Raw genomic sequence first — 16,231 nt, 5'->3', positions numbered from 1 at the left:
AATTACTCAAATTTTACTTTCACAAATCTGAGCAGTGGGTAATTTCTCCTTACAAATGCTCTACTTGATCTTAAGAAAGGCCAACTGAAACACTATTGTTTTCTCAGGTCTTTACCACTTCTCTTCAAGCTGTATCAAACAAGCTACAATATGAGATGACATGCTTGTTGGTGGGGAAATAATATGCCTCTGAAAACAAAATTATATAAATAAGATCCATTTAATTATTCACTGAAGGCTCAATAAACAGAAAACATTAAAATACCAAAAGTTCTGAATGGCAATCATAAAATATGCTTTAAGAAAATTCAGAGTAATGACATCCATCAATAATTTTAGCAGAGATTTCTGTACTGTGACCAGAAGTGAACTACTTGGAGAGCTTCTGAGGCTGAATCCCTTCAGTATTTCACAGCTTAAGAATGTGGCTTCCTTTGGCAGCCCCCAGACACTGCCACTGAAACCAGTCTCCAGCCTCAGCAATCTCATGGCTGAAATTCTCATTCCCATGTCTCTTCAGCTCATCCCTGCAACGGCTTTACTTGGATGGCATTTACTTTTGTCTCATTGTGTTTACTGCTGTCCTCTATTTGCTCAGCGTCATCACTGGTGATAATAAAAATGACAGAGGAAGAACTGAAAGTCACTTTCTTCTTTGGCCTGTCCCCTGCTTTCTGAGACATAACTATGGGTCGTAATGGTTTGTCACTCCCTGTTGCTGGTGTCTCTCTCATTGTCCTCTGGAACCTCATCAGGCGAAAGCACAGGAGTTGCAAAAGGCAGCGTCGAAACTGCAACACAGAATAAACAGAATTATGTTCAGCTTCCTAAACATTCACTGTCACCTACAAGCAACTGGAGGGCACAGTACAGTAAATGACTCAGAATAAGAGACTTCTGCATATCTTCTGAGTTAGTTTCAGTAACAAAACATGCTGCCTTTGTAGTGGGTACTTTTTCTCTCTACATCTGAATAGGATAACTGAGCCAACAGAGGGCACTGAAATGCAACTGAATATTTTACCAGCTACAAGCAAAAGACAAGAGAACTAGGTTCCAAAGTGTGCTGTAGGTTTTGTTTCCATATTCAAAAATCACATATTAGATCCAGCAGGGAAAGAATATTCTCAAAAACATTCACAGGAGGATACAGAGGGAAGGAACAAGGGGAGGAAGGGGATACAAAGGCATGTTTTCTTCCTTTTAAGTAACTCCGAGGTCTGGAATTTTAACAAAAGCATTTAATGTCACAGCTGTAAAATGAAATTTCAAATGTTAGTAACACAGAAGTCAAGTGTTCCCATTGAATGTGGATGGAACAGAAGTCTTTCAGATAAACAGCAGCTACCTGTGATACAGGAAGTCTGTTCTACTGTGTGACTAAGTGATGTGAGGTATTCAGTGAAAGCTCAAACCAGCACACAGAATGGAAATTTGAGTAGTAGCACTGTATTAATGTTCTAATTTTGGTCTCCCCTTCAATAAACAAAGATCCAGGTATGAGAGTTAAAGATGCATTCATTCAGTAGCTGCATGTCTGCACATATTTAAAGCTCAAACATGATCCTTTGGAGAAGAACCCTGGATCTACAAGAAATAAGAAAGAACTTCCCCTTTGCTTAATAACCTGTAACAAGAATTGCCTGAAATGTATGAAGAAGACTTCAATCAACCAACCAAAATACCAAAAAGCCCCAAAACAAAAAGAACAAAAATCTCAAGCACAACAAACATCTGGGAGCAGGTGGGAAATAATGCACCTTTTCTCTGAAAAGGGGGTAGGACATCTCTTTCTAACAGAGTATCAAAGAAGTTAGAAAGTACAAGGATGTTAGAATGAGTTCAGATTAAAGGAATGCAATTGTAGAGAGCTTGTTTTAGGATTCCTTCTGAGGGTAAAATAATTTAAAAAAACATTAAGTAGAAATACTATCATTTTGGTCTTAATCTGGAATTAGAGGCAAGAGAAAAAACTTCACAATGCACCTGCAATAAGCGTGTTCAGATGATTGATACTTAGCTTGGCTGTGTCTTCATTGGCATTACACATGGAACAAATTTGATTTGCTGCTGGGTATCAGAACCCACAAAATGTTTTTCAGAAAAGATATTCAGCCTGACAAACTAGGTACAGAGTCAGTGCCAGTGTATTTAAAAAGTCACTCTGTTGAAAAAGCCTTTTTGACTGTGACTGTTGTTAGCTTCCCATATCCAGGATAACTCTGATATTGTGTAACTGTGGGTCAGCCTGCTGTGAAATGAGCTGTGGGGGAAGAACAAGATGCCACATTGGAGGCCTCTTGCTTTTACTCAGGAAAGCATTTAAGCTTCCCCTTGCCCTGGGTCCTGACCTGAGCTGCACTCAGCCTCTGCTTGGCTGCCTGTGTGGCTGATCGGACCCACTGACTTGGCCTCCTCATCCCCACAGGCTGCTGGCTGGCCCAGGCTGCTGCCTGACAACTGCAAGCCAGTGCAGGAAACGACAGAAAATTCCATCTCTATAATGGGTTTAAAGGTAAGGAAAATTCACCAATACCCCTCCAGCAATCACTCATGGGTTTTTACCCTTTGTCAAGGGATTCTATTAAACTCCAGATATCTTTATACAATCTTGATTTCAGAAGTTTCAGAATGTGCATGGTATCTTTCAGTATCAGTCCTTGTGTTGCTGTAACACAGAAGTCAGAAGCAAGTTTTTTTATTCTTAAAAAATAGACATTGATTATTCTAAACTGCCTTTGATGGAATTCTGCTGTGGTAAGGGAGTGATTCCAATGAGGTTTTCTACTAGCAATCCATTTCACAGGTAAACTGTCAAAACTAGAAATCTAAATTCTGACACTGTTTCCTGTCCCTTTTGTCAGTTAAATGTTTGAATTTACATATAAGAAAATTAAATTTATGATCTGGTGGTATTTAAGCACCATCAAGGATTTTATTTCTTCTAGATTGTTACTATTTATCCTAGCTGTTGAAATTTTTAAATTTTTTTCAGTGTATCAGACCTAAACTTCACAAGTGTAATACTTGCTACTAATAATTCAAATAAGAAAACCTTTAATGTACCTACCTTCCTACTCATGAAGATATAGATAACTGGATTATAAGCAGTACTTGACTTGGCAAAAAAAGATGGAATTATAGCTACTGTTGGAGTTACAAGGTTGCTGTAGCCATATGTTATCAAGAGGGAGACCACTGCATAGGGCATCCAACAAATAAGGAACGTGGAGATCATCAAGAAACACATTTTAGCCACCTTCTTTTCATATCTTAGAAGTTTGATCACTTGAACTGTCTGGAAATCTTCTACACAGCGAAGCTGTAGAGAAAAAAAAAATCATAAAATAAAATAGCTTTATGTTTTACTTGAACCAGAATAGTTTTACATTTATTTGTAAGTAACTGACTCAATCTCTTAGTTTAAGGCACAGACACCATACACCTTATATTTTAAACCAAAATTCTTCTTGAAGCTTACATAATGTTTCTCAGATTTTATTGCCTACATTAAGTGCAAAAATACAAGCTGAGAAAAAATAGAATAGCTAATCTGCTACAAAACAACAAATCGAGAGATGTAACAAAGCATGCTGAAGTTATAAGTACTTTAGAAAAATAACTTGCCCTCAGCTATTGCATAAGCAAATTCAGTTTACATTAGTGATCCTTTGTCTGACAGTTAGACAGTCCTGTAGATTCATGGAAAAAAATCTTTCGAGAAAAAAAAATTCATAGATTTCTCTGTAATGCTTTGTCACATAGTATGTTACCCTACAATCATGAAATCTCTAAAGCGGAATACTAGGCAGCAGGTTCCCATGTTACCTAAGTCATAAAATAAGGAAAACATAGGACATGAACATACTCCACAAATTATCCATTCTCCCAGTACTGTTGACCATAAACTTGAATGGGTCCGTTTGTCCTGCTAAAGATTTGAATTGAATTTTCAGGTGAGGGTCTGATGTGGATTAGTAAACACAAACCATTCTCTACTTCCTCCCAGTAAAACCACACAACAAATAGACCTCGGTGGCTCTAGGCTAGTTCTCTCCCAATCCTACAACCTATCTAGTGCTACCTGACATAGGTGAACATCAAATATTCAAAAGTTTAAAAGGGATGTGAGAGTGCAAATTTGGCTTGGATCCAACCTTAATATACATCTTCAACATTTTTCACTGACAACATTACTTTAAGGGAAGTCTTTTTTGAACTAACTTACCATTCTTACTGCATGCAGAATATGGCCATAGCAATAGGCCATGATCCCTACAGGTGCTACTAGACAGCCAAGGAAAAAAAGGAGCACAAAGGAGGTATCATTGGGGTCTTTTGACTTCCAGTCCACTGAGCAACCTAATCCATGAATTTCCAGTGTGTATCTGTTCCAGCCCAAAAGAGGTGCTCCTGTCCAGGCCAGTGAGTACAGCCAGATGTATGTGATAGCCCGCCAAGACCAAGAGAAGTCAATCACTTTTGCATGGACCACCCGAATGTAGCGTTCATAGGCAAGAGCAGTGAGAGTCATAATTGAAACAATTCCTGTAAAAAAAAAAAATCAATTAAATTATTCACAAATACTGTAAACTGGACTGCACTCCTCTTGATAAATGTTTCCTTTGCTAGAAGGTTAACTCAAAATTACCTAGCTCATATTATGAATCTAACACCACTAAGATTTTTTGTGCATCACTCACTAACTACTAAGCCAAACAGAATCGCCAACTTCAAACTACTCAGAGTAGGACACCGACATCTGATCTAGGATGTACAATGGCAAAGAAGTGGGACAAGGAAAGAGACTAAGCCAACACCTCTTCCTAAACATTACTTCATTTAGTGAGGGATCATAGTCCAAGGTTTGGGGGTTTTCTCGCTGGCAGTTGTTGTAGGGTTTGTTGCTGTTATATGTTCTTTTGGGGTTTGTGGTTTCCTTTGGCTTTTCAGGCTTTTTAAAAGAAAAAGCTATCATATAAAACGGAGATAATCAGCAAAAAAAAAACCTCTTAAAAACTTAGTGAATTGAGACCGAAATTAGACAAAACCTTCAGCACCTGAAAGCAGAGATATTCACCTTTAAAATTACTAGAAGAATTCCAATTTATTTCAAGATATCCTGGAAGTGTTTGAATTCCAAGAAGAACCAGGAAGGCAAAGCATTACATTGCTGAAGGTGTCCCATCTGAAAGACATTCAGTTATTTTGAGTGGTTCTTTCCTATCTTGCTGCTTTCATAAAAATGCTGTCCTTGTTTATTTATGCACTCTTTTCCTTTTCTGTCCACCTCAAACCTAGTACACAATTATTAACATGTTATGATAGAAATCATACATTATTTTCAGCTCTCAGTATTACCCTATCCAGACACTTTTAAAATTTCATGAAGCCAAGGCATTTCTGTCTTGATTAGAATATAAGGATTTCTACTTCAATGGTCTATAACACTTGATGATCAAAACACAAATTGCCCATCAGGCAACTGCCAGACATCTGAAATCTGCTATGATTCAGTCATCAAGTTCATAAACACAGGCTCTTAAACAACAAAAGGGTTTATTTCCCAGCATTCTGTGAGATTATACTTATATCTGTGTCTAGATCTGTATAGATTTTATCTAATAGAAAGCACAAGTTGTTTTTTTTTCATGCATATGCACAGCACCTAATTTCTCCAAGTACATTCATATGTGTCATAAGCTCTAAGAAGCTTAATTGTGCAGATTTCACCACCAAAGAGAGAACAAGCATTTTATACTCAGCAAGAACCTGATATCACTTTGAAAAATGATAAACATTTATGGAAGATAAATTAACAACAGCACAGAAGGACCAGCAACATGGATTTTAGGAAGGCAACTAAGAATAACAAAATCTAGAGCAACACATAGCCTGTCTGTAAAGGCATTCAACAGTAAATGCAGTTTATTGTTAACCAAGTATCTCACAGTAGGATATCCTTTAGGATTCTAAGAAAGTTACTTTATGCTGTAGTTATTAAAATATTCCCTTTTTATAAGCGGTGATCTTAGAAATCTTTATTGTTTAAAAGATTTCCCACTCTAATAGAAAATGTGCCACACTCTTTCATAAATCTCTTTAAAATTAAAAATTTTAATGTGCTTTTTTCTAGTTATCTTTAAATCTTCATCACAAAAAGATGGCTAAAATACAGATGTTCACAAGCAATACTTTCCTAAGTCTTCCTTGACATTCTCAAGGAAGTTATTGAATGCTCAGTATCTCTAAAAATCAGTATGTGGACATTTGAACAATGTCCTATCAAACCCTTTTCAATATAAAAGCACTGCTTTTCAAAGACATACTTGAATTTTCCTCCCTGAACTGTAAGTGGGACTTCAGGCAGCCTGTTGGACAGTATGCACCAAAATGCAAATCCCTGTTCTGTTGGTATTCAAGGAGTGTCTGGCAGCACACAGACTTTGAAGCAGGATGCAGGTCACAGCACAAGATGTATATGATTTATGCATGCGTATGGCTCCATTTTCTATGTTTCATTCAGTTTCTGTAGTCTAGTGCAGAAAAAAGCACTGAATTTTACTTCCCTCCCTTCCCCCACTCCTCTACCTTTTCTGGAAATTATTAAATTTCATCCTGAGTTGCATATTTTAATATGATGAAATGCATGCTGATTAAAAAACCAAATCTATTACAGAAAGCCATTATGGTTATTGTTTGGCCTCCTCTTAGCAAAAATACGCATTTCAATTAAATTTCTACCTTTTATTTGAAGCAAATTCTGTTATGCTTCTTGAGGTACTGGGGATCTATATATTTTGATTCAAGGCTAAGACCCAAGATTCTGAGAGTTGATTTAGTCTACCAGTAATTCACTCTAACTCTTTCAAAGTCTTTACTGCCCAGTGTTTACAGAGACTGCATGTCTGATATACAGATTTTCATCTCAGACAATTCCCCTGTCTGCACGTGCTGATTATGAACATAAACACTCTGTGTTTAGGAACTGCTGCTAGTTTTAGCTCTGATCTAAGCCTGGGCAATTACCCTAGCACAAATGGGGTCATTCCCATTGAAGCTGCAGATAAATGTAGCAAAACTGAAGTGTCTTCTTGTTTAAGCCACTAGTTTGCGATTTCTATGTTGCAACTCCTCTTCTTCTCCAGCAGCCTGCCACACAGAATCAGGGAGCTACTTTTTGTTATTTGGATGTTTATGAAGAAAATTCTCATTTTTGACATTTTGTATTGTTTTCCTACTGAAACACTGCATTCAGTGTAGATTTGATTATGTACCATATGTGCTAATTATCTCTTATTTATTCTGGGCTTTTCCGGAAGACAGTTCTGGATACATCATTAAATACTTCAAGATGCATAGTGTAGGTCATTACAGAGAAGACAGCAAAACACAGCTAAGCTGTACTGCATTATACTATACAATGCGTATATTCTGACTTTATAATCCTTAATTAGAAGAAAAATATTGCAGTGCCTTCATAACTGAAGTATTACTTTCAATAAGTTTGAACAATCACAACAGCTTCTGCCCTCTCCATGCATGATACACCTTATTTTCATACTGAGCCCTTGCCCCAAGCATGGCCTATAATTTGTTCAGAGATTATATCAAATATTCCCAAAGTCTGAGCATCTCTACAGAGCAACTGCAGCATAATGTAGCAAATAAGATCCATTTGTGAGACAGACTGTGGCTTCTGTCAGAGGGTGTGGAAGAGGTTTTACAGTGACTTCTGTGAGCCAGAGCGAAGTTTGCTAAGTGGATCCATGTTTACCCCTGAAAGAATTTTCTACCAATGTCATTGACATAGAAACCAAGAAAGAAATAAGGATAAATAAGAGAAACCTGCAACTGTCTATTCCAATAAGCACTTTGTTTGTCCTTCATGACCAATGAGTAAAGTGTAAATCTACAAGTTTTGTAAGAATATATAAAAAGCATGCATGCTATAATAAAAACAGTTTGAAGCCTTCTGAAAATGGAGTGTGTTGCTTTGTATAATCTCCATCTCAACTACGACAAAAAGGCATATTATCTTGTATATCAATTAATCCTTGCCCTACATTCAAGTGCTGAATAGTATTTTGCATACCTAATCACAGAAGAAAGCCATCCTTCTGCAATCCCTCCTCACCTCTTTTCACATCTGAAAAGCTAAACAACAGCAACTGAGTAGAAGCAACTTCCTGTCCATGGCAAGAAAAGGTGTTATTGCACTCCCTAGTTTTGTACTACAAAATATGTAACCAGTCTATCTGAATTCAGCAAATAGGCATTACAATAAGATGTAGGCACCAGCTATGTATCACTTCTAATTTTACAAGGAACTTCAACACCTGCATTTAAATCTAGATAGGTGAAAAATCACTCCTCTTAGACAAAACATACTTCAAGGATATTTTATATGTAGGTGTCCTATAAAATTATGGTGAAATAAATCACCTCTTCCAGATTCAATATTCCAAGTGATTAATTTAGTCTGGTTAAAAAAAAAAAAAAAAAAAAAAAAGCTAAATCTGAAAGCACATGGATTGAGCCTCCAGCTATTTGTAACACAAGTTTCTAAAACTATCTGCTGAGTAACAATTGAAAATGCTTTTAGTGAGATTAAATCAGTGCATATAACATACATGGGTAATACAAGAGAGTGGTACAGGACATCACTGTCACTGTGCAGGGAAGAGCCCTAGATGAACAGGCTGCAACTGAAGCCAGGTCCACAAGACACTCTCAAGCAATTAATCCTTACTTCAGTATTTGGTAGGTGTGGTGGTATAACCTTGCCTTGAAACAAATAAAAGAACCTGAGCTGTACACAGAGTAGTTTTTCACAGAAGAGTACAGTCTGTAAAATTCCTACAATTTTTCCCATCCTCTAGTTCACATTACTGGAATGGAGTATACACCCAGATATCAACATTGATTTAATAGCTCATTGAGATCTAGCTGCTGCATTCCAATGGTAAGTTGTCCAGAAGGGACATAATACTCTAAATTAATTTGACATTAAAAGCTGGCAGCGTTTGTTTTACCCTTACAAAAACAGCTTGCAGTTACGAAAGACCGAGGTCTCTAATCACATTTCAGTAACAGTAGACTTTCACTTGCAAACAAGGTTTAATGATACAAAGCCTACCCCAGAGTACACCCTGACTATGCAATCTTCTGTCAAGAGACTGCCTCAGATAAAGAGTTTTGGTGCCTGTTCCTCAAGATCATTCCTGTTACCAACTAGTTTTTCCACTCATTTATTCCATTACACAATTAAACTTAGAAGGTGTTAGAACACCAGTACTGGCCAATGGTTTAGCTACCATTACTTTTAGCAAAAGTGATTTATGCTTGAGGGGTTATTTGTGCATGCTCCACGTGATAAGACCAGCTTATCTCAAAACCCTCAGGGCCTATTTCAATGTACAGAAGGTATTAAAGCAGACACCCACTGCCAGGGGATGAGCAGTATACAAATTTCTCTTGGGCACATCAAGTTCTGACAGTCACTGTCACTCAGAAAAAAAACCCTTAAATATCTGTAAGCAACCAACAGATAAACACAAACATCATAGCATCCTGACCCTGTATTTCACAATTACCCTCTTATCTGAAGAAAGAAATTATTTATGTCTGCTAACCAAGACTTTTGGGTATGTTTACCAGTCAGGTATATTCTCAGGAAATCATAACCAAAAAGCTATGCTGTCAGTGATAGCACACCTCCCAGATATCAGTTGTACTGCTGAAACAGATAAAGAGATTACACAGACCTCTACTACTTATGGCTTGGTTGACTACAGACAGGGAAAGAGTTAAAAGTGTTTTACATAAAGCGAGGGTGGCAGATGCAGTAGGGCCTGCACAGAGCTGACTGCACACCTCCATTGAAAAGTGACCCTCATGATATAAATATATCACTTAATTGATGCACAGCTATCATATCACACCAGGATATACCACCTGTAACAAAATAAACACTGGAACTCAGTGAAACAAAATTAGATGGGGATTAGTGTCTAAAACAGACAACTGCGTCAGGAAAGCTTAGACTAAGACTTGTCAGGTAATCATTTATGTCGTTTTCCCTACACTAATATATGAGGTGCTAGGAATGGCTTTGTAGTTGAGAAAAAAATCCCTTCTCACGGCCTCTGCTATGAAAACGTACACCTAAGCTGTATCTTGACTTCAGAGTCTAATGAGTAAAAGAAAAGAGGGACTGTTATTTGTGTGACGAGGACAGATGTTCAGTAATCAAAATTATCAGTTTTGCACTGTAGCAAGCAGGTCTCTGCACCTTCTAAAGGCTCAATGAAAATCTTTCAAGTCACAGAAAACAAAGGCAGTAGCACAAACATCAGGCTCTGAGCTGTGCAATGCAGCTCAAGAGCAGATGTTGCTATATGGCCTTGTCTCAAGATAAAGTTATAATAAGGCAGAAGTAGACTATTGTGAGGAACACAAAAACCAGCCATTTATTCCTAGACAGACATCTGTAGTTATGCTGCCATCTTCTCAATTTAAGTTTCAGACTGTGAACATCTGCTTACAGTCTAAGTTCTGGATTTTATCACGCCTGCAACTGGCTGGCAAAATGAGAAGCACTCTTACAAAGAAAATGGTCAATTCTTCGATGCAAAATTATTAGAAGTGTAGAGAGTGCCCTCATACCTGTGAGGAGGGAAAGAAGTTGTCATTATTCTGTAATGAAAGCTTTTGAAAATACAGATGCTACTAGTTTATTTTAAGCACAAATGCCACCTATGTATTTAATCATACTGAAATCCTTAAGAGGAACACAGAAATACCTTGATCTCAGTTTTCAAAGAGCATGAGGAAAAACCTTGAAACAAAACCTTAAAATTTAAAATAAAGCTGCTGAATCATGATTTTCAACCTGATTCCAGATTAACTGCAGAAATTAGGAAGAATCTGATTTTTAAAATTGGTTGAGAATTATCTCTGAATTTAAAGTGGAAATTCTATTTAACAAAAACCAAAACAAACCAAAACCAAAACAAAACAAAAACAAAGCAGATTTAATAATTTGTCCCAAACTTGCTTACTATCAGGGGAACCTCTCATTTATAAGTTAACACATGCAGAGAACAACTTACACCATGTATTGTGTCTTAGGGGCTTGTTCTTCCAATTAAAAAAGATGCATAAGGATGGAAAGTAAGACTGAACAGCCTTTGGGTGAAGGGCTGCCACAGAAAGCTCACATAGCAATGTCCAAGATCATATCCAAGAATGAAATCACAAAGTTGTAAATAAAGAGGTTTTGGTCATCTCATCTAAAATGAGGCAGACTGAGTCCAACCCCAAGACATATTCACACCACTAAAGTAACCTCACATGATCTGTTATGGTTTAATAGACTCCATATCCATGGTATCAGAGCTACCCCCCCTCACCTTATTCCAGAAACATCTTCATTGTGGCTTACTGAGAACTGAACACTGCAAAGCTGTAACGCTGCTTAGTTAATGAGAATTTCACTTTTCAAAGCTGTTAATTTCGTATGTCTTTTGATCAATAAATGTACTTTGTATTCCCAAAAGTTCCTGGGAGAGTGTTATACATTCAGAAGCACTTGTGAGTAATACAAGACTTCCATTGCATTACTTTCCCTACCACCATCACCTCAAGATAACAGGTGACTTGGGTTGCTATATACAAAAGTATATTTATAAATATAATACCTGGTTACCCTAAATGAAATCTTTAATCAGCATCTTCACCATTACCAGGTGGAAAAAACAAACAAACAAACCCATGCAAATAAAAAATGGGGAAAAAACAAACAAAAACAAACAAACAAAAAATCCAACCAAAATATCTAATCTGAAGCAAAAACAAAACATTATCAAACAGAAACAAACAAACAAAAGCCCTTCAAATTACTGGTTTTTCCATAAATACATTACAAAATGAACATAGAAGCCATGGTAGCAATAATCCAGATGGCAAACAGAGTACAATGTTAGCTGAGGGGCATCATTTGTAATTTTTTTTTTCCTCAGCATTGACATGCCCCTGCTTTCCTATGCAGGTGGGGAACCACTTATCTTCAAAAACAGGAACAAACAAGCCTTCTATTTCTAGATTAGAATATTAAAACAATACTGTGGAGGTTAAAATTAGACATCACTTTATCAAATTAGCATTCAACTACGATAGACAACTTAAATATTTTCTTTGCTTTACATTGCAGCTTAAAAGAGTAAATTAAGGCATCATTCCTGAACATTAAGTTGTGAATTTACTCTCCATATGATCAACTACACACAAACACACACTTTTCTAATAATAATAGAAATAAAAAAATTCTTCCCAATGAAGCACATTATGGAAAAGGAACATAGCATGACCAACCACAGGAAGGTGTAATTTTACAAACCATAGAAGCTAACTTGACCACTGTCTAGACAAGGCCCATGAATTTGCCTATATTTATTTGTGAAAAAATTCTTAAATATAGGGATGCAGGAAAGCAGCAACACTAAAGATATTTATAGTAACAAATTATGTAGCATACCTCAAAATAAACAGAAATTAAAAGTCACATGCAATCAAGTAATTTCCTTGCCAAGTTATATACCTCATTGTTTCTATTTCTACTATTTCAGAAGATGGTATGAGATTATTAGAGTTTGTTTTTTTGCCCTTACTATGTATCTTATTTTTTGAAATTATATGCAAAATACCTCCATCAAAAATAATAAGTATATTATACAAGAGATAAAGGTAGGAACAGAACTGTACTTTACATCCTCTATGTAAGATTAACATTCTGGCATTAACATGTCTGGCAGCATCTGTTTGGCAGACAAGTACTTGAGTTTATCAAGAATTTGAACAGGCTGAGTGATGGAGAAAACCTTATGCCAGCAAAGTGCTTAGTACTTTCCCTGATACCAACAGGCACACAAACATCTGAGGTCTGTGCACTACAGAAATTATCTGGCACCAAACACCACACAAATTATTAACTACATCCTACACCCATCATAACTTTCAAGACAAAATTTTTGCTGCACTATGCAGCAGGAGTCAAACCAGCAGCAGCAACCACACACCTTCGCACAGTAGCCAACAAAATGCTGACCACAGAGCCATGTGAAACAAAGGTTATGTATGCAGGAAAGCTACAAAGCTTATCCAAGACTTTACTGTGTCACCTGAGAGTCAATTTTCAGTGTATATATGTCCAGTGGGTGCACTGTGATCCATCTCTTATTTATACACCTCTGCCAGCAGAGGTATCTAACATGAGCTTTAGATTTTGTAACTGATTAGCCAAACATTTACTTTCACCATTAGAAACATGAGTGTCTTCTTTTGCAGCATCTTTTACTGGCAATACAAAAGCAATATTCCTTTTAAGAGGCTGCAATGTACATAGCTGGACTGCTACCTAATCTTCTGCAGACTTCTGCAAAGGGTATGTATTAATTTCAGGAAGGAAAGCAGTGAAGAGCTTAAAGGTTTTGAAAATGGAAATAGTAGTGTTAGAATTTCAGTGGTTTCCTAAAGCCCAACTGTAACACTGTTATGACTGAAAGATGGTACCTGCATTTCACACATGGATTCAAGGCACTTCCACACACTGTGTAGCTTTATAAACAGACAAGTCACAACGCTGAGAAGGCTGCTGGGGAGAAGCTTTCCACCTTTTCCACAGAGGTGGAACACTGCTGACCCTACATCCAGAATCACACATGCTCCTTATCCGCAGACTGCAGCTCCTATAAAGTGGTTTCTGCTCATGAATTCTGCGCATCACTTGGTCAACTCCAGACTTCTTCTAACAGCGCTGCTTCTCTTTTCCCTAAATCACACCTTACACAGGCAAAGGCAGGAGATCGAAAAACTGATTCTCGAATAATTTCTTTTTTTTTTTTTTTTTTCCCTTCGGGTCGTTTTCTCCAGCACTGTCGCTCTTTTTTTATCAAAAACCGCCGGCTCTACCCCCCGCCGCCCCAACCCCTTCGCCAGGGCGGCGACTGAACGCCCCGGGCCGGGCTGCCCCGCAGGAGCGGCAGGGCTGAGGCGGTTGGGGCAGCGGGGATGGAGCGGTTGGGGGCGTTGGGAAGCGGGGACGGGGCGCTTGGGAAGAGGCAGGGCTGAGGCGGTTGGGGCAGCGGGGATGGAGCGGTTGGGGGCGTTGGGAAGCGGGGACGGGGCGGTTGGGAAGAGGCAGGGCTGCGGCGGTTGGGAAGCGGGGACGGGGCGGTTGGGAAGAGGCAGGGCTGAGGCGGTTGGGAAGCGGGGACGGGGCGGTTGGGAAGAGGCAGGGCTGAGGCGGTTGGGAAGCGGGGACGGGGCGGTTGGGAAGCGGGGACGGGGCGGTTGGGGGCGTTGGGAAGCGGGGACGGGGCGCGGTACCGCGGGTACAAGCTGGCGAGGAGGGACTGGGCAGGACAGGGAGGGACAGGCGGCGCCCGCGGCCCCAGCACCCACCGAAGAGGCTGCTGCTGAAGCCGTCCCAGACGCAGCCGGCGGCGTCCCACACCCAGCGGCTCCTCAAGCAGGACATAAAGGTAAGGCTCACGCCGAAGACGGACACCAGCAGGTCGCTGAGGCTGATGTTGACGAGGAACAGGTTGGTGGGCGTGCGGAGCCGCTTGAACTTGTAGTAGAGCACCAGTACCAGCAAGTTGTTGCACAAGCCCAGCATGCCGATGGTGGCGACCAGCAGCGCCAGCAGCTCGTAGGTGCCGGCGCTGAAGAGGGGCCGCTCGCCCGGCACCTCCTGCTCGGGCGCCGCGGGCGCCGGGCGGCCGGAGGTGCCCGTGCCGTTCCCCGCGGGCATGGCTCGGGCCGGAGCGGGGCTAAGCGTCCCGGCCCGCTCCCAGCCCCATCGCGCAGCGCCGCTCCGGGCGGGAGGAGGAGTTCCCGCTGCCTGCCCGCCCACGGAGGGCGCGCCCTCGAGTGGCTTCGCCCTCGCCTGCCCCGGGGCGTGCCCGGCCCCGGCGTGGCCCCTTCTAAGCAAGCAGGTCTGCTGATCCTGTTCCTGGGTGAGCAGCCCGGTGGGCCGGGATGTGGCTGTTGTTTCCTCTTCCTTAAAGGTCCTCTGTGCGCTTTGGCTGGGCCACGGCTGCCGCGAGCAGCGCTTCCCTCACGGGGACCGCGTCTGGGCAGACCTGCTCTGCGGCCAGCTCCGGGAAGAGGTAGAACCGATATTTAGCTTTCTTCCCCAGATGTCCTTCCCATGAAGACTGCTGTTATGGCAGCAGTGTCTTCTCAGGAGGTTTCCCTCAGCGCTCTCAGCTTGGCTCTAGCAGTTTGAGCACCACGAAGCGGCCCGGCAGCACCATGGACCGTGCAAACCCGTGGTGTGAGCGAGCGCTCTGTCAGCCGTGGGGCAGGCAAGACACCGCGCTCTGCACCGTGAAGTCGCCGATTTCCTGCCTTTGTCTCCGGTGTGTGTCGTACAGGCATACGGTGCTGCTTGTGTACAGCTCCAGCCGCTGCTAGTCACAGTGTTGCCCTGGGCCCCAGCTGTGTGTGGTGGCTATGCTGTCTCCAAACCCAACCCACCCCAGCGTTTGCTCACCATGGCTCTACACCCAAAACACTTTGCCAGACCAAGCATTGGTTTTCCTCACAGGAAGACCTAGTTTGTTTGCTTTAATATGTGTTGATAGGTGACAGCCTTCTTAAGGGCACAAAGAAAACTTTCAGTTTAAGTCTATTCTAAACTTTAGTTTAAAAAAAATCAAATGTGAAAGCAAAAGAATTTTAATGTTTTACTGGGTATATGTCTTGTTAAAAAATAGCTGGTTTTTTTCTTCTCATACACAGTGTTACTAAATGATCTAGACTAAGCGTGAACTGAGACTGAAAACGTGGATGGTTGAGGTAGGTTTGATGTCTTTCAAAACAAACCTATGTACAAATTATGGGCTTCTCATGACAGCGTATTTTATATGACAAATTACTGCTGTAATACAAGGCAGTAGGAATAAAGTCATAGGTCAGAAAAACACTGGTTAAAGTATCTATTCTTACTGATGTTAACTTTATTTATGATCCATGTTGTTAAATCTCTCATATACTGATGTAATCACTAATTTAAACTTAGTTTTAACAGCTAGTTCAGTCTATTTCTTCATCACCAGTCAACAGGGCTTTTCTCACTACAAAGAGCAGCTTCCTTTCTCAAAATCACTTATATGTTTTTACCATAAAAACTGTATTTCCAGAACACATGACCTTCCAAAATTTC

General features: G+C 40.1%; 2 protein-coding genes across 16 annotated transcripts in view; one reads left to right on the top strand and one right to left on the bottom strand.

The window, feature by feature from the left end:
* Positions 1–201: 201 nt before the first annotated feature.
* Positions 202–14,902, bottom strand: OPN3 (opsin 3). Its single transcript, XM_021527194.4, has 4 exons — positions 14,464–14,902; positions 4,229–4,548; positions 3,071–3,322; positions 202–791 (listed from the first exon to the last, which is right to left on the bottom strand). The coding sequence occupies exons 1-4, from the start codon at positions 14,813–14,815 to the stop codon at positions 522–524; spliced, it is 1,194 nt and encodes a 397-aa protein (XP_021382869.1). The 5' UTR covers positions 14,816–14,902; the 3' UTR covers positions 202–521.
* Positions 14,444–16,231, top strand: part of WDR64 (WD repeat domain 64) — a 66,882-nt gene continuing 65,094 nt past the window's right edge. For 8 of the 15 annotated variants that reach the window (XM_085575401.1, XM_077781790.2, XM_085575403.1 and 5 more), the window contains exons 1-2: positions 15,029–15,173; positions 15,808–15,864. The gene's annotated coding sequence lies outside the window, so the exon portion shown is untranslated. The other 7 variants (XM_085575396.1, XM_085575402.1, XM_085575395.1 and 4 more) reach the window with 7 other exon arrangements.

Source organism: Lonchura striata, chromosome 3, assembly GCF_050655825.1.
Source record: "Lonchura striata isolate lonStrDom1 chromosome 3, ASM5065582v1, whole genome shotgun sequence".
Classification (NCBI taxonomy): Eukaryota; Metazoa; Chordata; class Aves; order Passeriformes; family Estrildidae; genus Lonchura; species Lonchura striata.
Note: the sequence above shows the minus strand (reverse complement) of the source record. Positions and strands in the feature narration are given on the sequence as shown.